This window comes from Pinus tabuliformis, chromosome 6, assembly GCF_031772625.1.
Source record: "Pinus tabuliformis cultivar Carrire ecotype Pingquan chromosome 6, CPIR1, whole genome shotgun sequence".
Classification (NCBI taxonomy): Eukaryota; Viridiplantae; Streptophyta; class Pinopsida; order Pinales; family Pinaceae; genus Pinus; species Pinus tabuliformis.
The window spans coordinates 210937307-210962969 of record NC_142292.1 but is presented as its reverse complement, the minus strand read 5'-3'; the positions used below and the strand labels follow the sequence as shown (position 1 = coordinate 210962969).

At 40.3% G+C, this 25663-nt stretch overlaps 1 protein-coding gene across 2 annotated transcripts in view; it reads right to left on the bottom strand.

The window, feature by feature from the left end:
• Window positions 1-23107, bottom strand: part of LOC149258200 (putative lipase ROG1) — a 72350-nt gene extending 49243 nt beyond the window's left edge. The window contains exons 1-2 of one of the 2 annotated variants that reach the window (XM_089414896.1): window positions 22642-23107; window positions 21717-21784 (exon numbers count right to left, since the gene is read on the bottom strand). In XM_089414896.1, coding sequence (XP_089271022.1) covers window positions 21717-21784; window positions 22642-22778 — 205 coding nt within the window. In that variant the 5' untranslated portion in view covers window positions 22779-23107. The remainder of the gene's footprint in view (window positions 1-21716; window positions 21785-22641) is intronic. The other variant, XM_089414894.1, reaches the window with a different exon arrangement.
• Window positions 23108-25663: the final 2556 nt, after the last annotated feature.

Genomic DNA, 25663 nt, shown 5'->3' with positions numbered 1-25663 from the left:
AGTCGAAGCTTCCTTCCATTAGTAGATGGAAAATTTGTGCAGGGGGTAGGAGCTCTCTTCCAGTAGGAGCTGGTAAACGAGATCAAGGGGTTGGAGCTCCCTTCCAGTGGGAGCTGGAGAACGAGAGAAGGTTGGAGCCTTCTGCAGGTGGATGCCTGTGTACTGGTATGAGTCTGTGTCAGTATAAGATTGTAAGATGTTTCCCTTTATAATAAAAGAAGAAGACAGAGAAGATAGCAACGGTGGTTTTCTCCCACATTGGGTTTCCACCTAAAAATCCTAGTGTTCTATGTGTGTTGCTTATGTGTTGTGTTATCTTCTCTTTACTACTTATGGTTTCTACGTAATGAATGAATAATGAAGTAATGATGCATTGGCTAAGGATGAACAATTAATGAAATAAATGATAAATTAGTTAACTGTATATACGCGATTTGCAGTTACCACAGTCGCGTACATACGTGGGTTTCCTAAATGACAGTAGCGTACAAAAATCAAATGAGAAATTGAAAAATTAAAGTGAGTTTAAAATATTGATTCAACCCCCCGCGCCCCCCCCCCCCCCCATCCCCCCCCCATATTTTTCCCAACATTATTATTTTATTAAAATGGAGGCAAAAGTACGTTAGTGGAAAATGGCCCCCACCAACAAAATAATATTAAAAAGGAGTTTGGAAGCATCAGGAAAAATTATAAAAAAAATATGGACTCATTTTGTGGAGCATCTTTTGGTCATTTGATTATTCAGCAATTAGTTCTCTTGAGCTTCTTAGCCAAAACAACCCATGCTATTTAGCACAAGGAATTTTCGAGAGGAAAATTCCACCCTCATTTGGGAGAAATTTAAGTGTCTCCCTAGTGAGGTAATTTGGGGAGTCCAATTCAGGATTTCCACAGAGATTTATTGTAGGTATTCACTAAGTTTTAACTTTTGCACCCCTGGGGTGCAGAGGTAGTTTGAGTTGCTCATTAGAGGATCAGTTATTGTGGGTGGGAGTTTCGACTATTTTGCAGGTGGTTTTCTCTATTGATGACAGTGATTTTGTAGTGGATTTGCAGCGTTGATATCAGCATTATTTTGTGGGTCGAATTTGTTAATTCTGGCAGTACTTAGAGTCTCCTAGACACAGCCTGCGTAGGCATTGAGAGAGAGAGTTGATTCTTGGAGCAAGGGGTTAGAAAAAAGGTTGGGATTTTGAAGATAAATTTGTAGAAGAACGTGAGGAAATTTTTAGCGGTGTATTTGGGCCTAATGCAGGCAGTATCAGAACTGTGGAGCATTTTCTGGCCAAATTGAGCAATTCGCACTTGTTGGGGGTCACCAAGGGTTCGTGGATTTAGCCCAAACCTTTTCTGGGTTTTTGTGCGTTTGGTGAGAGGAGGCTAGGATTAATTTTGCAGAATTTTTTGAGGACTTTTGAGGGCAGAATTCCTAGTTCCATCCAGCAATCAGCAACAAAAATTATTAGAAGAGGGCGTAGTTCACTCTCAGACCATTTCCACCACTTGGGTTCATGAGATATTTATGGGTTTTCTTGGGGTTCTTGCAAGGAGGTCACCCAACTAGTCTTTCCGAGCACCTTAAAGAATAGTTGCTCAAGTTTCCTTCCAGCAATAGCTAGCAGTTCTTCCTTGGCATGAGCAGTGTTCCTAGGAAATCTTCCCAGCATTTGAGCATTGTATTCACACCTAGGTTCTTGTCCTAACTTGCAGTAGCAAGCCCAGGTTCCTCTAATCTCATTTGTTATACTCAGATTTACCCATATTAATATTCTATGTTGCACGAGTTTCTGGTATGCGAGTACTTCAGGTAAGGGAAAACAAGTATCCAATATAGCTAGAGGCATTGCCCAAATTTACAGGAAACGTCAAGTTGGGAGCGACAATAATATAATATATTAAAATTTAATATATATTAAAAATAAAAATAATATTATTTATTTATTTCCATCCTAAAGTTGCTAATTAAATTCCATCTTGCAATGAAATATGTAAAAGATTGAAATTTGAAACACTGACAAAAAAAATCAAAATATTAATCCATCAATAATTTGCCAATGAAATTCCATGCCAACAAAGAAACATGTGGAACTCTCAAACCGGAAAAAAGGTTATTATTACTTGATTATTATGTGACTTTATGCAACACTATATTATAAACAACTTCAGAATTCAAGTTTGGAAAATTATAAAATGAAACTGACTAACATGCTACTCTTTCTCTTTCTGACCATTAATGTAATTTGTCGAATCTTATCATTAAAGCTTCAAGATAGACTTCAAGAAAGTAGACTTATTTGCAATTGTTGAACTTCAAGATTTGCAACAAAAGCTGCGAAGGAATCAATGGCAATTGTCTATATTTTGTTGAAACCTTTGCTACATCTCCACATCTCTGTCGCTCTATAGAGCCCTTGCAGTCCAACCCCTTGACCTGTCATGTATCACTTAGAAAATAAACCAATAGTACCTTCTCTACTCAAAATAGGTACCCGAAACGTCAAAATTTGTTGTAATGAAGCTCCCGAAAAGCTCCAAAGTACCCTTTGAATCTCCCAACAATTTTGGAAAGTTTCCTACCAGCTCCCAAGTTCCCAGGAGAGCGGGAGCGTGGGGTACGTGCTCTCCAATGCCTGGGAGCGGTACCCGTGTTACTATGTTAATATTATAATGGTTCAGAATTACCCATATTAATGTAATGGAGATTTTGTGCAAGAGTTGAGCTTAGATTTCTTGTTCTTTTCCGAAGAAATTTTGCAGAGGAAATTCCAACAGCTGAGCGAGGAAATTAGAGCTAATTTGCAGCAAATATTCTTGGTGGGACGCAAAACCCATTCGCTGGGAATTTCGTCCAAATTTGGGTATTTCCAGATCAGCTGGAATTAGCCAAAAATATTTCTGGGTTTTTGTGGCTTTTATGAGGAGAGGCTCCAACTAATTTGGCAAAATTTTCTGAGCACTTTTGAGGGCCAAAATAGAGGGTTGAAGCCAACCAGCAGCAACAATATTTCCAGAGCAATGTGCAGTTATTTGGGGAAGCCATTCTACCACTTGGGTCTGTGAGATTTTTCTGGGTTTTGTTAGTTGGGGTGTGAGGAGCCTTCCCCTAATTTTTTAGAATTTTTGGAGCAGTTTTGAGGGGCAATATTACAATTTGCCTCCAACAGTAGCAATAGCAATAGCAGAAATTTCTAGGCAATGCGTTTGGGCAGATTAGGCTATTTCAACTGGAGATTTCACTTAGTTTCTCACCTGGGTATTGCATGCTTGCAGAAGCAAGCCCAGGTTCTATCATTTCACTCCATTGTACTCGGTTCCAGCTTGAAAGTTAATAAAATGGCTCAACATTGTTGCCTTATTTCCTTGGTGTATTGATTTGTGTTTGCATGGCATATTTTTGATCACTGTTGCTAGTTCATGATTTGGTATTTACTATTAATTTTCCAATTAGGAACATTAAAGCAGTATTAGAGCATGATCTTGGCCAGCTGTGGGGAAGCTAGCAAGATCATAGAGGTGTTGGGCATGCATGCATAGTGACTGGTGGAACTACATACAAATCCATGGCTCAAGGAATAAAGAGTACACAAGAGCTCATTGATGAAATCCTCAAGGGTAATAAGAAGATAATGGAAATGATGACCCAAATGGGCGAGTTGTCAGGCCAAAGCCATCCTCGTCCTTATGACAGAGACCCTAGAGATAAGCATGTCACAGGGGGGAAGCCATTCACATCACTCATGGGAGATCAACCAAAGCAAGGCGTACAGAAGACGGTGGGAAAAATAACCCTCACCCACTTTGATAGTTCAACTAGGAGTTCCGTCAGAAAATGGGTGCAAGAACTGGACACATACTTTCGGCTAAACCATGGCATCTGTCATTTGGATGGAAATGCCATGGAGTGGTGGTACTGTGGACCGATATCTTTAGGTCATGCAGGTATCATGTCTTATAGGGAGTTCACACGGAGGCTTCTAGAGAGATTTAACCGAGAGGGCACCAGACCTCCTCAAATGGAGTAGACAAGACAGGGGCATTTAGAGGGTGAGACCAAGAGGTGTTTCTGTTGGTGGAGACCTGTCTTTAGATATCAGGAGCCTGATGAGGAGGTTGAGCAGGACGCTGAGAGCACCCAGGATTATGAAGAGGACATAGATCGGCCTAGCGTGACTCCAAAGTCGCCACCATTGTTTAGCCCTGTGATGGCACAGGTTGAGGCATTGGCAGAGAGAGTAAAGCGTGCACCTATCAAGCCATCCATTGATGAGGTGTCCAGGGCCATGTTAGAGCTTTTAGGAGATAGCAGCACACAACAGGTCGATGAGGTACCAAGAGACCAGTGAGGATGTTTCGCATGATGGGTTGTCAATGGAGGACCAATTGCAGGCTCATGTTGAGGCCGTGATAGAGGAGGAAGTGCAACCATCCTTTGGGCTAGCCATTGATGAGGGGCAATGAGGAGAGCACATGTTGGGACTTCAGCATAGTTTACTTTAGAGTCACAATGGTGGGGCCTTCAACATTATTAGCCCGCCTCTATGCATCGAACAGAGGGAGGCAAAGTTGTCTAGACAGATCATAGGGGATGACTGGGTTAGCAGAAGCAAGCGACTTGAGTTGAGTATGGCACAACACCAGCATGGAGAGCTTGTTTCGTACATAGGAGATTGCACATTTGATCCCTCCTTTGGGATTGGATGGCGAGAGGTACTATGTTGGTACCCGATGGACCAGTACGAGGTTGGATACATCCATGGCCACAGTTCAACAGAGGCCTGGATTACCAAAGGGGCTAGAGGGCCAGATTGTTGTTGGGATCCAGGTGGGATTTCCTGTCACATCATGGACTTGATTAGTGATGGTGTTAGCAGGATGGTGGATCTGGAGACTGATTGCCCCCTCGCTTGCAGGTCTTCATCAGATGCCCAAGAACCACTAGTGACAGGATGGATTGACAGGGGCAGTGGGTGGACACCGTGAGTTGTCCTGGCATGTTGGTCAGGCATGGGGTCGCAGGATGACTAGCATACTCTAGCAAGGGTTGATTGGAGGAGGTGGCATCAGCAGGCCACTACACAGAATGTTGTATGGGGATGAGGATTTTTTATGGATATGTGGGGTGCAAAGGTCGCGGAGGAACAACACTTTAGTGACAGCACCACTGGCATTTAGGGAGGTTTGCCTATCAGATATCTTCGAGAGGATCAGGAGGGGAGGACCACTCATCTGATGTTATGGAGGTGTGGTAGCGAAGATGACGACCTTGACAATCCAGGGCAGTGGGTAGACACTGTGAGTTGTCCTAGCATGTTGGTCAGGCATGGGGTCATAAGATGACTAACATACTCTAGCAGGGGTTGATTGGAGGAGGTGGCATCAGCAGGCCACAAGACAGAATGTTGTGTGGGGATGAGGATTTTTTGTGGATATGTGGGGTGCAAAGGTCGCGGGGCAGCAACACCTTAGTGACACCACCACTGACATTTAGGGAGGTTTGCCTGTCAGATATCTTCGAGAAGATAAAGAGGGGAGGACCACTCATCCAATGTTATGGAGGTGTGATAGTGGAGATGGCAACCCTAACAAGATACAGGATGATGCCTATAGACTCAGTCTTGGGCCTTGACATCCAGGGGTGTATAGGATATGCAATGGTATGCAGAGGAGCATGGAGGTGTACAGTGGTGTGCAGGGTTGCACCGTGGTGTAGGAGGAGTGGATCACATCGCGGTGCATTTCCTCATATAGTGATCGACACATCGATATAGGAGGGATATCAACTAATCCGGGATGATGGAGCAACACGTAGCAGGGTCTGGCGGTGCACAAAGATGTGCGACTGGGTGCAATTGTATGCCAAGGGACACAAGGATACTCACAAATTCCGGCAGCCGAGGGAGGAAATTGGAGCTAATTCGCAGAAGATATTCTTGGTGGGACGCAAAACCCATTTGTTGGGAATTTCATCCAAATTTAGGTATTTCCGGGTCAACTAGAATTAGCCCAAAAGATTTCTTGATTTTTGTGGGTTTTATGAGGAGAGGCTCCAGTTAATTTGGTAGAATTCTCTGAGCACTTTTGAGGGCCAAAACAGAGGGTTGAAGCCAGCCAGCAGCAACAGTATTTCCAAAGCAAGGCACAGTTATTTGGGGAAGCCATTCTACCACTTGGGTCTGTGAGATTTTCTGGGTTTTCCTAGGGTTCTTGTGAGGAGGTTGCCCACCTAGTCTCATCTCATTTTGAGCACCTTAAAGAGCTATTTCTCCTGTTTCCTTCCAGCAGCAGCTAGCAGTTCTTCCTTGGCATGCACATTCTTCCTAGGAATCTTCCCAACATTTAAGCATTGTATTCACACTTGGGTTCTTGTCATATCTTGCAATAGCAAGCCCAGGTTCCTCTAATCTTATTTGTTATACTCATATTTACCCATATTAATATAATGGCTCAGAATTTTTGCTCATTTTTCAGCGTTTAATGTGTATGGTTGTGCATTTCTGAATTCTATAGTTGTAGCTAGTCCTTTGCCTGAGTTATCTACTGTATTTTTCTATTTGGAACATTACATGTAGGACGATTGACTTGACTTTGTGGAGCTAAATAATTTATTTATTTATTTTAAATTGAATTTCCCTCTTTTGAAGCCAATTTCAAATACATTCATATTTGTCATTTCTTTTTATCTGGAGGGCTAAAATAAATTATGAAGACCAACCATAGCTGCAAAAATTCAACATAAGGCATGTATATAATTAGTAAGTTTATATATTTGGCAAGTGCAGTGTTGGTCGTGGTTCCTAACTAGGAATTAAGGGGTAGCCTAAGCTTTCTTCGCATGGAAAAGTGAGAAGCTGAGTAGCATCATTGTCGGTAGTTTCTATCTTAAGCTAACACTTGGCATGAATCTAAATCATATCTCTAGGTAAATTTTCCAAGATTATGACTTCAAAGTCATAAGTTGTGAAATGATTAAATAAATAAATTTGTATTTAATTATTTAATCACATGGGAAAGGGTAAAATAGTTTTAATGAGAGAATGGGAGATTTTACTAAATGTCTTCATGAGTAAAGCTAGAGGAAAAGCAATATTTTTCCAATTTAATGAGGAGATGTAAAAAGCAAATTTTGTTGATGTTTTCACTCAAAAAGTGAAGAAAAGAAAGCAGATTTTGTTATGTTTCTACTCAAGAGGTGGAGCAAAGAAAGCAGATTTTGTGATTTTGATAACTGAAAGTGGAAAAGGAAGAAAGGTTGGCTATACATACAGATCTTTTGGCCTTTCCAACTTTTCCTTGCTTTGAGCCATTAGATCAACTAGTTTGAGGGAGGAAATGTTTCTTCCATATATGCATATTAGAACATCAGTACAAGGGTTGGACAATTTTTCTTAGATACCTTGCTAGTAGCGGAGATATCACTTTTATGTGTTTGAGTCTCTCAAACCACTAGCTCCACTACAAGTGAAGGAATTCACAGTAGCCTATCACTCAGTGCTCATTATGGTGCAACCAACTTCTTGGGTAATTTGTGATTTTATTCAATTATGTTTGATTCTAACTCTTTGAATGTATTGGAGGCCATTGAATGAATTTTTATGCAGTGTGATGGTATATTGAAGTGCACTTGTTTTGAATTATTTCACTTGAGGCACACATTCGTTTCTTGCATCACTTTCAATTTTGTTGCTACTATTACTTTCAGAAATCTAATTTCAACCATTACAAATTTCATTTTAAAGAATTACTTCACTTTTGGTTGCTTATCAGCAAGTCAAAAGTAAAGCTTTGTTGTATGCTAATCAAATTGAAGTTTTACACAGGAATATTAAGTGGATAATAGCATACATCATCTAGGGGCACCCCCCATAAACTAGAAAACACCAATCAGAACAGAGAAACTTTCAACCGTGACAAGGTTGATTGTCTAAAAGTGTCATGTGGATTTGTCAATACATATTTGTGTGGTACCAAGAAACAATGAGATCAGCAACCACTATCACATTAGTGGCCTCTTCCCTATTGTTGTGGTTCGATACTATCCCTACAAGGGAGGATTCCCCAACAAGACTTACATTTTAGATGACTAAGGTATCCAAAGCGAAATGGTTCTCTAAGGATCTTGCTAATTTATACACCCTAGAAAGGTCTTCAATAAAGAAAGGCTTGGGGTGAGAGAGATGATGGGTTGGAGGAAACCATTGTCTAAGCCTAAGAGACCGAGATAATTTCTATAGATTTTCAAGTTAGCTTTCCCACTAGCCACCATCAATATATCGATTGTTGTTATAAATTAGGGTTTTAAAAGAATGCACTTTTTACAGCATGTAAAACTTACAAAAACAATTTGAAATAGTCTATTAAGGGTATTATCGACAATAAATTCAAGGCTATAGAAGGAAGAGGTAAACAAGAGGCAGGTCAACACTAGGATTTAATGTCTGAAAATGCACAAAACAGCAAACAAACCCTAGATGTCGTCCCTAAAATTGAGGGTAAAAAATACATAAAATGATAGATTTTGACTTTTTGAAATTTATAGATGCAATATGTAATTTTAGGACAATAACATATGGATGATATTAAGCTTTAAGATGTAGGTTAAACCAAACGCTAAACCTAGTTTACCATAAAATAAAAGATGGACAAATTGGTTTGATCAACACACAAGGACTAGTGCCTTCAATCAAAAGGGGCAATGGAGTCAAGTGGACAAGGTAAAAGGAAGAGGACCTTGGGCAGAGAGGGAGGAGAAAGCATTCGCTCTTCTACCAAACCCTAGTTGCATCTACTTTAAGGAGATTTAAGGTCAAAGGATGTAATCTAGTTCCTTCAATGGATACTTGATGACAAATTTTGCATAATAAGAAACCAGCATAGATCCATCTTAAGTACGGATCTAACATGAGTCAAGAGGGATCAAATTTCTTCACGTGCAAACTTTTTTAGAGTGCAAAATACAATGTGTTATTTTTCATTATTTAAATTGTATTTTTGAATGCTAAATAGAGTATATATAGGACCAAATAAAAAAATTAACCATAAAAACTTATTTTTTCTATATATAAATATATATATATATATATATGTGAAGTTGATATGACATAAATTAGTTAACATATATCTTCAAATAGTTTATTTAAATCTCTTGTTGAAATATTTTTGAAAAGTATAAGATTTAAACATCTTATTCACACATTTTTTTTACTTCTAATTACTTTATAGCATATTCATTTTTTTTAATTATAGCCGACATTATTTTTCTATTTAGAACATAATTTTTATTTTAAAGGGGCACGGACGGACAGACAAACTTACACATCCCCTCATACTGGGTTGTAGAATGAACCTCTCAGCTCAACAAGAGTTCATAAAACAAATTGCAATGTTTAATATGGCACAAGATAAACCCTAATTTCAGCAATTAATGCAAAATGGAAGAAAAATAACATTAAACTTACACCATTCAAGCAAGCATCACTTCATTCATACAAAGAAAGTCTCTTCATGCAAAACATATCCTCCCCAAGACAATTTGCACACCCTAGCTAGCCATTGTGTCTAAGTGAAAGAGAGAAAATTGAGTGTGTGTGATAACGATCCACTCAATTCGACTCCCCTCCATTCATCAAAGGGTAACCAAGTAGAATTGCACATAGTTTACAAGTAAAAGCCCTAAAATTATGACTTTTAAGTGTTCACAAGGTCAATAGATCACAAGTTGACCTATAAGATAGCTCTCATAATGTCAAAACATAATAAAATGCCTTCTTTTTCTCATGTGTGCAAGCAAAAACTCTCCAACATGATGTCGTCCTCATTAAGTGAGCATCTTCATCAAGCAAAGTGCCAAAAAAGATCCAAGAGTCACTACATGACATCTCATCAATGTGAAAGGGTGGATCATCAAGCCACAACTCTTCAAGCCATACATGATCATCGAGAAGCCACGCATCATCACTCTAGGGTTTGCAAGGGTGACGTTGCAAACTTAGGGCATGGCATTAACATCGTGAAGGGGTGTATCAATCCTCCCAAAGTATCTCAAGTCGTCATCATCCTCATTTGGGCTCTGGAACAAGGCAACACCTAGCAAGTAGGTGCAAGGTCATCTTGGGTCCTTTGGGATACATCATCAACCTTGGCAATGTCCTGGTCTCTGAGCTCAGCGTTTCAGCATTTGGTGGTGAAGAAGGTATCATACATCCATGTGAGGGCTCCTCAAGGACCAAGGTTTCCAGGTCATAAGTGCTCGCTTGCAGAGCTAGACATCCTCTTTCAAGGTGTTGCAGAAGTGTCAAGACATCCTTCAAGGGATATCCAATGCATCTATGAGGAAACAACTGAAATGTACCCTTAAGATCAAGTGAGATCAACATTCTTAGGTAAAGAAACCATGAAAGTATCATAGTGGGCCATTTTTAATGCTAGAGGCACCAAAATACTTCATACAAGCCTTGCCTTCAAATGTCTTTCTATCTAGTGATTTATAAGCAAGTTACCATACCTATGTTTGGGATGGCTATTCCATAGCCCTAGTGGGCACTTCCAACCCTAAGGGGAAGGACAATTCCTAGGAAGGCACACCAATCCACAAGTACATGTGATAAAGGTGGATATGTAATGGGGAAACCTTCAAGGAAGATGGCATTGCCTTAGTACTAGTTGAATGAGGTCCAACATTATGAGTGAATGATGAGACAATAGAGCAATCGTGTAGGCCTGAGTTACCCCTTTCCTTGGCCTATTTTTACCAGCCCTCTATTATGCCTTTTACTTCAAAGATTTTATTTTTCTTTCTTGCATTAGCTTGCGTAACCCACTTGCTTGATGCTTTCAAATACCCCTTCAAGATGTAGTGGTTTATTGCTCATCGAAGTTGGGACATATTGAACTTCCTTTCATTTAGATAGAGCATGATATGCTAAAAGTTGGGTGATGGCTAATGAGGGAGGTAGAGCTCAAGCTAGGGTTTTTCCATGCACTTTAATTGTCCTAGCCATCTTTTGCATTTTAGATTTTCTTCCATTTGTGGGCTATACATGTTTTTATCTTTCTTTCAGTTGCATCAACCTCTTAAGGGAAAAGTTTCTAGGCCTTACTCAAAGATGAGGATAAAGGGTGCCAGTATCAATGATGAATGACAATCAACCTAAAGAATGGTGGTGAATACAACAGACTGATGGAAAGGGATAAGTGTAAATTACCCTAGGCACACTATATCAATCAGTGCCTCCTATCTGTGCCCCTCCTAGATAGTAGAAAAGAAAGGCTTAAGGGAAGGTCACACTAGACTAGGAACAAAGGGATAACCCCCTAGGTGAAGCGAGGGAACGGGGATACAATCATAAGTGGTCAATCATCTAGTTAAACCTATGATTCATATTAGAAAGAGATAAGTATGGATTACCTTGGGGCCACGACACATTGTATCAATCATTGCCTCCTATTTGTGCCCTTCTTGGATAGAGGAAACTTGAAAGGAAAGGCTTCAAGGAAGGTCACGCTAAACTAGGAACAAAGGGATAACCTCCCATGTGAAGCGTGGGAACACGGATACAATTTTTATATAATACTTCCATATCCATCACATAATGTGAAGCATGGGAACACAGATACAATCAAAAGCAGTCAATCATCTAGCTAAAACTATGATTCATATTAGAATGCACTTAACATTCAATCAAAGCACATGATTATAGAAATGGTTAGTCTACCTTATAATACATGACCCACCAGTGTACCTTATAATACGTCACCCACCTTCCTTCAAGAAGTATGCTAAGTGAAAGCATTGACCAGACTTATATGGAGAGCTCTAAGGCATAGCTATCTATGGATCATCCTCGGGCCATTGGCTCTCGGCTTGATGAATTAGGAGAAAAAAATTCTCCTAGAGGATACCCACTTGCATGAGGAACAAGTACCTTACCCATTTATTAAGCTTCATTGTATTTTTTCTATTTTTGGCTAAGACCAACCTAGTCTCCATATTGGGGGTAGGACCTAAACCCTAATAGAGGTGTATAAATGCATCACCATCCTTGTTTGTAAATCATTTATTCAAGTTATTTAATTAAAGCCTAACGGTAGCTTACCTAGTCTCCTCTTCTTGGGGCTAGCACCCAAAGCCTAATGGAGGTGTGCAAATACATCACCTTCCTCATTTGTAAATCATTCATTCAAGTTGGCGAACAGTGACTTCCTGGTAGAGAGCTAGCTCACTGTGATGGTGAGGGTTTGGGAGCGGGTGCTCTGGCCGGAACCGGGACCAGACAGGACGAGGTTTTGGATCATCGGTAATCTATGACCGACGAGCCAGGTACGAAACGTAGGGTCTCAGAGGATAACGACAGGAGGGGAGGCAGCTGGAGGTTAGAAGCTGTATAAGGCTGACAGCTGGGAGACAGGGTTTTTTTTGGAACACAGTAAATCGTTTATTGAAACAGAAAGAATTGGGACCTCTGTGCTGGCAGCGAAACCGATCGGCGAACATTCCTGAGAACCTGCGGAGTAACCATGGTTAACCCTAGTGAGCTCGTGGACCTAGACCCAGCATTGGAGGATATTCTGTCGATTTGGGGGAAAGACCCCTCAGCTCAAAACATCGAGCGCTACTTTGGAGCATCTGAAACCTTTAGATCTGAAACCCTTACTCCGGAAGCGCTCAAAATTAAACAATCCTTTCTACGTTTGTCAAAGGATCCAGAAGGGGTTATCTTCTCACACCAGGACTCAAAAGTTTTGCAGCAGGCAAGCGGATCTGGCGAGGATGCGCTGCATGCAAGCATCCGACATCCCCACCAAAGCAACAAAGGGAAACAGTTTTCTGTTGGGTCGTTTCCCTCTGGAGGATTAGAGGACATTGTTAACTTTGGTACAAGATCTGGACTGCGAAGCGAAGGGGGTTTTGGTAGGGTGTCAGCAGTTACAAGGGCATCCATATTAAAAGACCAGGGATGCCCTAAGAGGATTGAAGGACGGCCGAAAGAGGAGACTGGAGACCCTCCTGAAGTCTCTACTGGAGCATCCTTGGAAAATCAGGTAATTAATCAAACCCCAGTCGATCATTTCCTATATTCTTTGGGTATTTCGGTTCCATCAAGTTTTGAGCCTCGGCTCTCCCAGTTAAACCCTGGGTTGGAAGCACAAGTAAGGGATGGTTTAAGCAAGGAGACAAGGGAGGAGGACGCTGGAAGAAAGAATAAAGGAGAGAAGAGAAAAAAGCAAAGACCAATTTGCTCGCAGAACCTGGAAGGGAACCTGGTGCTGGGTATGGACGTGAGTATTGAAGAAGCCCTAGAGGTGGCAGATTGCACTTTGGTTGGTAGGGCAAGGGGGAAAAAATTCACTGCTAGCTTTATCCAAGCTTGGGGAGAACAAAACTGGCCATCCGATTTAATTAAGGGTTTTGAGGTATCAAACCTTGCAAAGGGCTGGTTCAAGGTGCGCTTTGAGAACAAAGAGGCGGCTGCCTGGGTGGTCGGAAGGAATTGGGCATTTGGGAGCATTCCTGTGCTGTTAAAAAAATGGAGCCCCTTGTTTGATGCAGTTCATGAGACAACTGATACATTTCCGGTTTGGGTTAGAGCACCTGGGTTGCCCTCTTTTTTATGGGTCGAATCAGTCTTTAAAGCGATAGGGAACAGACTGGGCACCTTCTTGGAAGCAGATATGTCTTTCTTAGAAACCTGGAACAGGGCTATGGCGCGGATTTTAGTCAGTGTAAACCCCAGCAAAGGACTGGCGGAAAAGATCAACTTACAATACAAAGATCTCGTCTTCGAACGGATTTTGGACTATGAATACTTGCCATTCAGGTGCCATAGATGCCATGCTTATGGCCATTTGGCTAAGGAATGTCCCTTAGGGAAGCGAAGGAGACGATTCCAGAGGACATCTACTCGTTGGGAGCAGCATATTAGGGATAACCAAATTCTTCAAGGAAAGGAGACCCCAGTGGATCAGATAGACGAAGGAATGGAGGCGGAGGTCCATCAGGAAGGGCAAAATCAGGAAGCAGTTCGACAGGAACCTCGGCACAGCGGATTGGACAAAGATCCGGAGCAGGAAATTGATAAAACCAAAACAGAGACCTCCGAGGAACTGGCACCTTCTCAACAGCCCGTCGAGAGCGAAGGAACAATGGGTATGTGTTTAGACTCAATCTCCCCTCCTAATCTTAATTCTGGAAAAATCGAAGATAGTCTGATCACAAAGTCTCCTTTCAAAAATTTTATCCCTGTTAACAATGAATTAATTGAAAATCATGAAACATCCAATGTGGAAACCGGTATAGCAAACATCTCGACTGCAATGCCTTCTTTAGATCTGAATTGTGAAGGTGATTTCCCTAATCCAACTCCCTCGGCCCTCCATCCTTCATGCCCTTACAATCTCAAATCACTTGACAGTAAACCTGTTTCCTCAGAGTCAGTGGGTGGTATAGGTCTGATTCCTACCCCAAGCCTTAAAAGGAATAAAAGAGGAAGGAAATCAAACCTATCCATGGCCTAGATAAAAGCTAAGTTTGACGTGGCAGATGGGAAACAACAGTCTATCACTGGGGTACTTAGAGCGGTGCAAACCCCTGAGAATGTTGTGAAATGATCTTGACATCCTGGAATTGTAGGGGTTTAGCCAGTAAACCCAAAAAACTAGCCCTTAGAGAATTGGTTTTAAATTCAAAATCAGATATTCTTTTTCTTCAGGAGACCTTGGGGAATGGAGCAGAAGTGGAATCGACGCTAAATGCCCTCCTCCCAGGTTGGAAATTCTCGGCAATGGACTCAGATGGACACTCGGGGGGTCTGGCTGTAAGCTATAAGGAAGGGAGGATAAAGGTGTGGAATCAATGGGGGATGAAGCAGGTGATGGGAATGGAAATTCAATCCCCAGATTTCGCCCTCCCCTTAACGATTCTCAACATTTATGGGCCCTGTCAAGGAAGGGTGGCTTTCTGGAATGATCTGATGTCCAAACCTTTACTGAAAAGGAAATGCATGGTCCTGGGAGGGGATTTAAATTTCTCAATAGGAAGAGGGGAGGCCGGGGTCCATCGGCTAGGGAAGATCCTCTGACAGATTTCTTCCTTAATATGTTATCTGCTAACAACCTAATAGATGTGAATCCGATAAAGTTAAAGCCGACCTGGAGGAATAGGAGAGCAGGGGAAGCTAGAATAGCAAAAAGACTGGACCGTTTCCTCATCAATGAAGAACTAGCCTCCAAGATCCCAATGTTTTGACAATGGGTTGAAGAGGGAGGATCTTCAGATCACTTCCCCGTTTACTTAGAACTTTCTAGCCCTCCCCCAAAGCCTCCAGCCCCTTTCAAGTTCAATGCTTCTTGGTTACAAGAAACTTCCTTCATCAATCTTTTTAAAAGTACATGGAGACACCCTAATTCCAGCTCTACAGAGGACAAAGGTTTCCTGTTTATGGAAAACCTCAAAAGACTGAAGAAAGCTACTATTAATTGGGCAAAAGACAGGAAGGCAAATCAGAACGAGGAATTTAACAGGATAAGTGAGGAACTGAAAAAGCTGGAAAGCACAGAGGAAGATGGGTACGCTTCTCAGGAATCAAAAGATAGGATCCTCCATCTTGAGAAACTCAAGAATCAAATTCTTTTGGCCAGAGAAGAGGAATGGAGGCTTAAGAGCAGAGCAATCTGGTTAAAAGCTGGAGATGAAAACACCAGATTCTTCCACAATTATGCAAAAGGGAGGAAGTCAGCAAACACTATCTGGAACCTTAAAAACGAAGAAGGAAGGGAGGAAAAGACTTTTAAATCCTTGTCCGCTCTAGGGCAAAGGCATTTTCAGAATCTATTTGCAGATCCAGGAGAGGCAACTATTGCTGAGGTAATAAAAAATGCACAATGTTTCCCAAGGTTTGTGGAGGAGGAAGAAGCGGAGGAATTGTTATGCCCGGTAACAAAGGAGGAAGTAGAAAATGTTATTAAATCCATGGCTAAAGAAAAGAGCCCAGGACCGGACGAATGGACCATAGAACTCTTCCACCACTTTTTTGACTTGATAGGTGCAGAAATAACTGAGGTAGTAGAAGAATCCAGAAAGAAAGGAGAGGTCTATAGCCCTTTCAATGCTACATTTATAGCCCTCATCCCGAAGAAGGAAGTTCCTGAAACTTTTGAGGACTTCAGACCAATCTCTTTATGCAACTGTATATACAAGATTATTGCTAAGGTGATAGCAATCAGAATCAAACCAATTCTGTCGAAGCACATTTCAATGGAGCAATTTGGGTTTTTAAACGGAAGGCAAATTCATGAATCCATTGGTGTTGCTCAGAAGGTTCTGCATAGTGTTAGACAGAAAAATATGAAGGGTGCAGTGATAAAGATAGACTTATCTAAAGCATATGACCGGATAAACTGGATTTACATCCGACTGCTCCTAACTCACTTAGGATTCAAACCAGAATTCATCAGTTGGATAATGGGGTGTATCACAAACGTCAGCTATGCAGTTCTAATTAATGGTGCAGCTACTCCCTTTTTCAAAGGACAGAGGGGACTGAGGCAAGGGTGCCCCTTGTCTCCTCTTCTCTTCCTTTTAGTGGCAGAGGGCTTAAGCCAGCTGATTCAAAAGGCCAGAAGGGAAGGGAAGGTAAAAGGTATTGAAGTAGCAATCAATCTATACATTTCTCATCTCCTTTTTGTAGATGATATTTTGATTTTCACAAATGGAGAGTCAAATGAAATTAAGGAATTACAAAACATTCTTGATCTGTTCTTGAAAGCTACTGGAATGCAGATAAATTCCAGAAAATCTCAGTTGATAGTCGCAGGAGCAGACAGACAAGGAAGGGCACAGATGCAATCTCTCTTTCCTTTTCAACTGTGTACCATGGAATCACCTTTTAAGTACCTTGGGTTCTGGTTAAAGCCAAATGCATACAAGAAAGAGGATTGGAATTGGTTGATAGCAAAGATAGAAACCAGAATCTCTCATTGGAGTTTCAAATGGCTCTCCAGAGCGGGAAGACTGACCCTTATAAAATCTGTACTTCTGGCCATCCCAGTCTACTGGGCAGCCTTAACTTGGGTTCCTAAAGGCATTCTGGAGAAAATAAGGAAAATTTGTAGCAGATTCTTGTGGGATGGCCCTAAGGAAAACCAGGTCCTCCCATGGGTGGCTTGGGATAAAGTGGCAAGGCCAAAGGACTGGGGAGGATGGGGAATAAAAAGTCTTCCCGATTTTAGCCTCTCACTGGCAGCCAAATCAGGTTGGAGACTTATAACGATGGAAAACTTATGGACAAGAGTGGTGAGAAGGAAATATATAGATCCAGCCCCTCTGGAGAATTGGATTAGAAACCCGGTAAAGAATAAGAAGAATGTCTCAGTGATCTGGAAGGCAACAGTGGAATCCTTTAAGGTGATCGAACAGGGATTGGCATGGAAGATCGGGAATGGAAGGAACCTGAAGATAGGGAAGGACCCTTGGGTAGGGTGTAATGAAAATTATGCTTTATCCCCAGGGTTAATCAGACACCTGGAAAGTAAGAGCATTATTTCCTTAAACCAAGTGGAAAAGGTGGGTTACTCATCTATGTGGGGACAAGCTTTGAAAGATGGGGAAGAACTAGAGCTGAATCATAGATGGTGGAACGAATGGAATTCCTATATACAAGAACTCATCCGATCAAGTGTCAGGCTGAATGATAGGCCGGATATGCTGATATGGGCTCATGGAGAATCTGGTGAGTACTCCCCAAAAAGTGGATACAAATTTATTCTGTCTAGAAAAGGGTGGGGAGTCCCGAAATGGTGGGCGAAGCATATTTGGAAGCTCAAATGTCCGGCCAAGGCCAGACTTTTCTTCTGGTGTATATTAAAAAGAAAAATTCCAACTTGGGACATTCTTCAGTCAAGATTTATGCATGGTCCTGGGAGATGCGCAGTATGCAAATCAAAAGTGGAATCAATCAACCATCTTTTCCTAAGTTGCCCTGGAACAAAGAAGATATGGGGGAGGTAGAGAAAATGATGTGCAAAAGGCTTGATTGGGGTAGTGGGAACATGGATGAGGCGTGGGAAAAATGGTGGCATCAACACCCTGAAGGGAATATGAGGAATCTTCTGCTCATTATATGCTGGGGGGTTTGGATAGCAAGAAACAGGTGTATTTTTCAGGACAAGGATACCCCAGTATCTGCAACGGCTATTCAATGTGTTTCCATTTACTCATCCATACCTGAACCAGAGGAGAAAAAATCCAAATCTCAAAATAAGAAAGTGCACATTAAAGAGGGCATTCCTTGGGTTTTTTTCGATGGAGCCTCACAAAACAATAGGGCTGGAACTGGTATAGTCATCCAAGTAAACGCAAATCATTCTCTCAAAGCCTCAGTGGGCCTAGGGACAGGAACAAACAATTTCGCCGAATTGTCAGCATTGAGGCTACTTCTCTGTTGGCTCATTCAAAGAAACATCCTCACAATTCAGATCTTTGGAGACTCTCTAAATGTGATAAACTGGGTTAATGGAAAATACTCTTGCAAAAATCATATTCTGAAACCCTTTTTTTTTCCATAGGAAAAAATCGGTAACCTTTTATTTAAAGAATGAAAAGTTACACAAGCAGATGCATTGAAGCATTTCCATAAGATGCCCATTGGGCTCAAGTGCTTTCGCACCCCATGCAACGTTACAGCATTAACGTGCATTGAGAAGAAGAAAAAGAGAAAGAGAGAAGTAGGGAGAAAGAGGCAGAAAAAACTGAATTCGGGCAATGAGTAATGGACTCACCCTTCAAGTTTTTCTCCCCTTTTTCTTTTCGACTTTGCGCCACTCTCCTTGAGTGCGCTCAATCGAAGCTATGACTAACTGTGTTTCTGCTTTCTGTGAGGCTATTTCCTTGTCTAAGTCTGAAGTATCTGAGTGATGATGCCGTTTGATCCCTCCAGTGCTCAGATCCTCGCTCGCCTTCTCTGCCTGTTTTGAGTGGAGCTGTGAAGCCTTGTTGTCTGATATGGTTTCCTTTTGCATCTCCATTTCTTGAGAATCCTCGACATTCTCTGCAGGGGTATCTTCCTCTTCTGCTTCTGATTCTTCGTCCTCTGAGTCAGGGGGGGAAATTGCCATCCTTTCCTCTGCTTCCCTTTCTGCTTCTTTTTACTGTTTACTTTCTTGGCTTCTGGACATGTGCTTTGCAAGTGTCCTGTCAGCCTACAGAGCCTACATCTGAAGGCAGTGTTTTCATAGTCTAGTGCTTGCAACCAATTTTGTTGTTTGTAGATCAGCCTTATGTTATCCGGCAACCCTTTACTTAGATCTACTTCCACACAAATGCGTGCAAAAGTGTAGACCCTTTCATCAATCCTTTCCAGATCTGTTTTGATATATTTCCCTATGTTGTTCCCAATGCCTTCCAATACTCGTTCACTCCAAAAGTGAAGGGGAAGGTTGTATAGGCGGACCCAGACCGGCACTTTGGATACAGTCATTTTGTTTGGATCGAAATCTGGAAACCATGGGGTCATAAACAGCCCCGATGTTCCCCAAAACCAAGGCCCAGCACTGATGATTGTATCTCTGACTTCCTTGGATGCAAATCTAACTATAAAAAACCCCTTGGAGCATAAATGTATATCACATTCCATGGTCCAACTGGTGAAGATCCAGTGAAATAAATCCATTGGTTTTTGCCAAAAACTGTTAAAACGGCAGATTAGGGCCTGCGTTTCATAGGACTTAACGAAATCATCAAGCCCTGTAGAATCAAAGTTAAGGGTTGGAGTTTGCCCTAGCTGATCTACTATATATGGCCTAGGTGTATATCCGCCTTGTTCTGGAGAGGACCCTGAGTCTCTGTTACCCTGTAAAATATTTTTGTATGAGGAAGCTCCCTTTGGTTGTTGCTGAGGTGCTGACTTTTTTCCCTTGTCTCCTCCTGAGGAGCTTGGCTGTCCCTGAGGCAGAGCCCCTCCTCTCAGCCTAAGGTTTAAGACAATGATTGTTCCTGGACTAATCTCATAGCTTTCCAGGGTTCTACTATCCTGAAGGGACCACCTTCCACTGACCAAATGATGGATCCGAGCTGGGTATCCCGTCACTGCCCATATTTGCTGTTTCAGCTGCCAGATGGTGCTTTCTGCATGTACCCACACTAAACAAGTTTTCCCCTCGGGGGTTTTAATAAAAATCTGAAAACGATTTGTTGTTACCTGTAGCCTGGGTTTTGACTGAGTTCCTGATCCGCCTAACCCGGTGTTGCGGCTACTTTCCGTGTGCTCTGGCTGTAAACAATCTGCCAGATCTGGCCTCGTATTGGGTCGTTTTTCCTTTTGCATGCCTATATCTACAAACCCTTTGCTCGATCTATGCTTGTTGCCGCCGATCTGCTGCCTGGGTTCTGGCTGTTCTCGAAAATTTGCCAGATTGGGTAGATCCAGGGCGGATCTGCAATATTTGGGCCAATGCATTGAGAGAGGGAGCAGATCTGCAACATGCAGTCCCCCTTCTTTGATTGCAACGGCCGAAACAGTGTGAAAACCTGCATAAACCAACCCTGCCGCATCCTGGACTTCTTTTCTTCTTCCCCCCCTGCCATTGCTCCGCGCGTTCTGGGTATGGCACGACCTGGGCTCTAAACGCGTTGCGGCATGATGGCTGCGTGGCTCCAAACCAGAGTTGGGCACATCGATTCTCTGCAGCCCGAGAACCTCCTCGTATATCCGCGCATGGCGATGGGCTTCCGTTTTTGACCTCGCCGCGTGGTCCATTTGGGTTCCTGCTCTAACATAGTACCAGTCAGGATCATATGGAGCGAGTTCCTTGAACGTGGCTGTCTTTACAAGGTCCGTCCAGTGTGGAAGCTCAATCTTGCCGGATCGTTTAAGATGTGCAGCATTATCTGTCACGAGCTCGTGGGGGGAGACATCTTTGACTGTACACGCCGTCGCCATGGCTCGAACCTGCAAACTCTAGGGTTTCTCTGTAATCACCCATATTCTGAAACCCTTGCTGGAAGAACTACAGGTTTTAATAGCATCTTTTAACAGCTTTTCCATTTGCCATATATATAGGGACAGCAACGATACAGCGGATAGGCTTTCTAAGGAAGGTCTGCAGCAGAATCTGGGAGTCTGGAAAATAGTTGAAGACCTTCAGGAACAGGTTCATACTTCAGATCAGCCGCCCCATGCATATCAATGGTGACCTGTTTTTCTATCCTTTTTCTTTCAGTAACAGCATCTTACACAGACTTTATACTTGTATTTAATCTTGTTTAAGACTATGTTTTTTTGGATTATATGAAACTCATCTATATTGTATGGGTTGTTTTCCTCTTTTATCCGAGGAGACCCACTTCATGATGGTATTTCTTTTTGGCCTCCGGAAGGAGGAGATGTTTTCACACATGGCTGAACAGTTCAAAACAGCTGATATATAATGGTTACAGCTGCCCTTTTTGAGAACAGTTGGTCTCAAAGACAGATAGGAGTTTTTTCTTTTTGATTGCATAAGCAGTCAATAGTAGAAACTGAAATGCTCACAGCATCTGCAATGTAACTTTTTATTTACTTAATAAAAAGTTCGCTTTTTCTTCGGAAAAAAAAAAAAATAAATAAATAAATAAAAATAAAAATAAAAATCATTCATTCAAGTTGTTTAATTGAAGCATTTTATCAAAAAAGAACAATAATAACAACAGATATACATACAAAAGAATAAGAAGCAAATCTTACAATGCACAATAACTTTGTCAGGAAACGCCATCACAAATTGATCCGCAGCATATCTCCAATCCTCTGCACTGTATGCACAGAAAATAATAATCAATTCCATAGAATATAAACAAAACAAGCAATTACTGGTAAACTTTTAACAGCCAGGCCGAGTAAAGAAAATGTAGTGCCATGGAATTAGCATATATCGGTTAGTTACACTACCGTAATCTTGCTTAAACCGTCAGATCAATCTGGTTAAGATAATTACGCCTTTAACTACAGTCAATTATACTGCCCCAGTATGTATACAGGAGAATTTGAGCTTAATTTAGTATATGGACATTCATTAATGTGATTTATATGTTTGATTGAAGAGACCTCCTCTGAATATAATTCTTCTAAAAGCTACAAAAGAAAGCACAAGCCTGCATCCCAAGTCGAACTTCTTGTTCGGGTAAATGTGTGTGAATATAACAGTAAAATTATTAGATTAATAAACAGTCGGATCTACGGTCCCCAGCTCTCCTCCCCTCTACCCAAAAAGTTCTTCCAGGTATTCGGACCCCTGAAAATAATTCCCCGAGCCCTTCAATAAAACTTTCGGTCAATTGTATCAAATACACATCACTGAGTGCCCTCAATTCCCGGGGAGAAAATTGATGACCTAATGGTATTGCTGCGAAGGATATAGCCAAAAAAATAGGTTTCAAAATCCATTCAAGGTGCGAGAAGCGGGGCCTTTGCTCAATTGGGCAAAGATTTGAAATCAAATACCTACAGAAAGGTCAGACTAAATATAAATCGCTAGGCATACAAGTACACACAGAGAGGCTCATCGACAATCCCAACAATAATTCGCACGATACCATTGAAAACAATTTAATTCGATTGCAGAATATAAACTGTATTGTTGAATTCCCGAAAGAAGAATAAGGAATTGAACCTTCCATCGATGCCATTAACCGTAATTATGAGATGTTCACGAACTTTCTTGTCACAGGCATGATCGCCTCCCTCGCCCATCCACACATCCTGCCCGCCATCTTGCTGCGCGTGGCACACGTTTTCACCGGAGGCCATAGAAGCAATACCGACTTTGTACTTCCTATCAATGTATCATCACAAACACAATTATGTGAAGTGATTCAGATCGTCCACGGATCGATGCTCTCTGCTGAACCGAAGCAATCTAATCAAGTTTGCATTTTCCGAAACAGCAAAATTTTTACCAGTGTGACTACGCTGTAGGTCACACCTTATGGATCCCACAAAAACAGATATGGGTTGTTTATGGAGCGTCTCGGACGTTTAATGGGTTTAATGCCGCCTTCAAGGGGAAGTAGAAGCAGCGGTTGGTGAGTGAATCTAGGTATCTTAGGTTGGGCAGACGTGTATTTTATGGATGGAGCCTCATATAAACTTTTTCGTGAGCAGAAGGCGAGCACGGTATGAATGTGACGATGATACCTCAAAGTAAGGAAACGTGTAAAGATCATAAAGATCATCTCTATAGTTTTAATTTAAATTTGTAATTTATTAAATAATATTGAATTTTAATAATTTATTTTATAAATTATAATTATATTTAAAATAATTTTGAAGCGTGTATTGAATAAATATTTTTCCCATTCAATTATTAAATTTTACAAAGTTAAATATATTCTACTCTTATTTAAATTTGAACTTATTCATTTTTAAATAGGGAAATGCATATTTTTAATAATAAAACTCATTTAAATTAAGTATAATTAATTATAAATTATATGTATATATATATTAATATAGGTTAATTGGGATTATCTTGAGTGGTTGGGAGGAAGGAATAAAATCTTTCTCATCTAGATTTAATATCTGCATGTGACATGATAGATGTTGATAGTACTGATAGTATATGTATATTCATCATATGGAATAACAACGCTTTATTTGGGATCATCTCTTAAAGTGTAAATTTTTTTTACTATGCAAAACTTGAAGAAATATTTACACCTTGAGAGACTTGTTGGTTCTTGATAAATCCAAGTTATGTATCTATGCTCATTATTTTTAGCTCTCTCTAGATATTAAGTTGATATAAAATTTAGGTGGGCATTGAAATATTTTATTTCTGGTCAACATTAAAATATTTTTTCGTCTCTACATATGTATGAAGTTTCTGGAAATATTAATTAATATTGATATTCAAATATTTTATTCAATATACACAGTGAAAGATGGAAATAAAAATATAAGAAGTTTTTTTCATTTCAATATTTGTATTTCTATATAAATTATTGTGCCAAGAGGCACTTTCCAACCCAATATGGAAGAGATGTTATCATGTCATGTAAACATTAGTGTTGTTCGAACTGCGGGTTTTGACAACCCATGGTTTTTCCCATGGTATTCTTCTCTAATGTAGCCTATTTAAAGGTATAAACTTCCAACAAAATTTCTTTTTTTCAAGAGAGAAAGATTTGGTTGGGGCATAAGCCAAGTGCAAATGTTAGGTATCAATCAACACTCAAAGAAAAAACAACTCATCTTTAATAAAAAAAAAAAGAGAGAGAGAGTACAACAATGGTAAGGATCATCATGATCACCAAAACCTCCCTCTAATTGTAGCTCCTATTCAACACAACCAAGGGCTCACTCCTTAACATATAAAGAAACATCCACAACCTTGAGAACAACGATGGGAATAACGACCCTATGTGGGCTAGAAGGTTGAGAGTCATGACCAAGAAGAGTAGGATGAGATAATTGGCGTTGAAATAGGTCGAGTGCTTGCAGATCCTACTGCTCAACTCTGTGAACAACTATGGTATTCTTTAGGATTTGCAATCAACTATCAATTATTGTGAAGGCCTGCCCTGCGACACGTTGTTGTGGAAGATTTCGAAGATTTGAGAGAACAATGCTTGAGTTGTCGTCATTGTTCGTTGTGAGATGGAATAAATATTGTAATGTGTTACCCTCGTCATTGTTACTACTTAATTATAACCACTCACTGTAAATGTGTGGACACAAGTAATGGACAAAGGTAGGGGATGATTGATGATAATAAGTTGATTTACAATTGTGTGTTTCATATATTAATACATAATAACAACAATAGAGGTTGTTCATTATTTCAGGGTTGGGTTGGCTATTATTTCGATAGATAAAAATAAATGTTCGTTGAATTAGGGTAATTAACCTTTTTATCCATCAAGAGGCCAAACTTAACATTTTATTTTTATGTTTTTTAATAAATGTATAGTGTTTGACTATGATTAGAGTTACCTATTTCATATCCAATTGATTGGATTTGTTTTATTTCGAAGGAAAACCTTATTAGGAAACTTAGGCTGTGTGATATTTTTAATAATTTGTATTCAATTGTTTCAATAAATATTCTACAATTTGGTGTTATATTTAAAAATAATAAAATAATATTTAATTAATAAATATATAATTAAAATTAAAAATCTATCATATATATAAGAGATAAATTAACCTAGATCTATCATAACTCTAGATCTATAAGTGTTGAGAAGGATCAAATCTCTCAAAGTGCAAATCTCCTCTTTTTTGAGTGCAAAACTTGAGGAAATATTTGTACCTCAAGAGATTTGATAATTCTCAACCGTTGATAGATCTCGTGTTAAGATAATAATATGGATCTAGGTTGGTGTTAATATGAAAATTTAAATAGTTAAGATAAATATTCAAATAATTATTAAAATATAAGAAGTTTTTCTCCTTTCAATTTCTTTATCTCTCGAAAAAATTATGTAAAATTAAATACAAAATCAAAATATTTTATTTATGAGTGACAATGAAATATTTTATTTTATCAATATTTTATTTTTGTTTAAATATCACATGTCAACTCTATGTTAAGCATGGAAAGGATTTCAAATATCCTTCCTAGTGGGCTCTAATACCAATATTATTTTAGGTGTTACTTGTAAACTCCAAGGAATTATATATCTCCCTCATAC